The sequence below is a fragment of the Limulus polyphemus genome, unplaced genomic scaffold, assembly GCF_000517525.1.
Source record: "Limulus polyphemus unplaced genomic scaffold, Limulus_polyphemus-2.1.2 Scaffold2883, whole genome shotgun sequence".
Taxonomy (NCBI): domain Eukaryota; kingdom Metazoa; phylum Arthropoda; class Merostomata; order Xiphosura; family Limulidae; genus Limulus; species Limulus polyphemus.
The window spans coordinates 1-1,997 of NW_013668493.1; the positions used below are offsets into that span (position 1 = coordinate 1).

The 1,997-nt window shown below is 29.1% G+C and overlaps 1 protein-coding gene across 2 annotated transcripts in view; it reads right to left on the minus strand.

The window, feature by feature from the left end:
• Positions 1-243: 243 nt before the first annotated feature.
• Positions 244-1,997, minus strand: part of LOC106468128 — a 54,540-nt gene continuing 52,786 nt past the window's right edge. The window contains exons 13-15 of one of the 2 annotated variants that reach the window (XM_022396436.1): positions 1,604-1,773; positions 981-1,163; positions 244-736 (exon numbers count right to left, since the gene is read on the minus strand). In XM_022396436.1, the coding sequence (XP_022252144.1) occupies positions 646-736; positions 981-1,163; positions 1,604-1,773 (444 nt within the window). In that variant the 3' untranslated portion in view covers positions 244-645. The remainder of the gene's footprint in view (positions 737-980; positions 1,164-1,603; positions 1,774-1,997) is intronic. The other variant, XM_022396435.1, reaches the window with a different exon arrangement.

The following is a 1,997-nucleotide window of genomic DNA, read 5'->3' on the forward strand; positions in this document are numbered from 1 at the left end:
CCACAACATTGAAATCGACACTATCCGAAATTTTGATAAGAGATTATGAAATAACTAATGGGAATTTTGATAAAAGGATCTCTATTTTTAAAGTCTTACATCAAGGACATCTTTGTATTGAAATAAGAAGAAAAACAATTTTTTTCAAAATTTGTGAAAAAATATGTGCTATAGCCTTTGGTTTTTGGTGAAAATATGAATATTTCTGGAAAATATTATTTAGTTAACACAGTGTTTATTTTACTTCAGTTAATACAGTGTTTATTTTACTTTTATTTTAGTTAACACAGTGTGATAATTACAGTAAAAAATATTAGTTATAGTCATAAATTATTCCACTTGCAGATGTTGAAACAAAATATTTGATATATCATTCATTAGCAATTTAAAACTGACAGTCCTATTTACACAATAAAATTTCATGATTCCTGTTTATACGAGACCTGAGATATGTCTTTATATAATGTAGCATTGTCAATCACTTTAAAACTTATCAGCTTTTACTTTCCAAAACAATTATCACATTAACAGAAAGAATTACAAATTCAATATATCACATGTGAGTGGGTGAATAAATATACATATTTTATAATAATAAAAAACTGTTAAGAACTGACAGTTTAGAATGCACTGTACAAAATCACGTTAATGCTTCCCCAAATATTCATAAATATTTTCAGAGGAATTTTCTGAAGCGGCTGAATTAAGTGTCTTCACCCAACAAGCACGTTCACTTCTACATTCAAGAAAAGAATGAACCATTAGTGATTAACATTTACCAACATCGGAAATGATCACATGGTTGAATGTTGGGGAATTATCATGTTTTCTCCTAAGGATACTGGTACACAACAAGATCATATTTTACAAATAAATAATTCAGTGAAATATTGGAAAAATCGAAATCAAAATATTGGTGTCTCTAAAAATGACTAAAAAACAAATTACTAGAATTTGATGATAAATAACGAGAGACTTACTTTGACGAACAGCTCAAGATCATTTCTTTTGTTTTCCCTTTATGATTATTTAACATTATTAACAGAAACGCCTTCTTACAGTCTTCAACATGGGCCGGAACATTTGGTTTTAGAGACCGATCTAGAAGTACTGTTTGCACAAACTTTCTTGGGCAGTAATCTATCACAGTGTAGTTTTTCTCACTGCAGGAAAAGTTGACGTTATTAAAAATTAAACTTTTAACAACTATTAACAAAAGAATTCCTGTTATATAAGTAACTGCATATTTGTAACTTACATACATAACATTAGATCTGTACATTTACTTGAAGCACTGGTCTTCCCAGTTAAATAGCACGTGTATCTCACAAAATCAGACGTATCAACAAAGAAGATACTTAAAACACGTTAAAACACACACATAATGTATCAACAAACAAACACTAAAAGGTCGAAAAATTAAGGAATCATTTAAATGTTAATTTAAATCCACATTGAGTTTTACAGGCAGAAATTTAAATGATTCATTCAACTCAATAGTTGATAAGCCCAGATTCATTTGTCCAAAAATGGCCAATAAGCAGCCTCACATAAAAGGTTAGGTTAAAATATTAATTAATTTGATAAAATAGAAAATTATTACCTATTCTTCTTGGTCAAGAGAAGAAGATCTGTAAACAGGAACAAATAAATGGGAACTCTAGTACAACGAGTTGTACGGCCAAACGTGTATTTTGTGGTTTCATCTGGCAACAACCTGATAACTTCTCCTTTTTTTACCAACCAGCGAGAAGCTGAGATCAGTGTAAAACTCTATAAGAGAAAAAAATAAAGTAAAAACAAAATTTCAATTCATTCTTAACTAAAAAAAAATATGGTTAGATTGGAATAAACAAACTGGTAAAATCAAAATGAAGAAGTAAACTGCTAATTTTGGTTAAAATTTGAAATATGCTGACTATACCTTTCAGTAGGTCTTTAGGACAAGGGATATTGTAAATGTTATTTTTGTTCTACAGTAGGTCTTTAGGACAAGG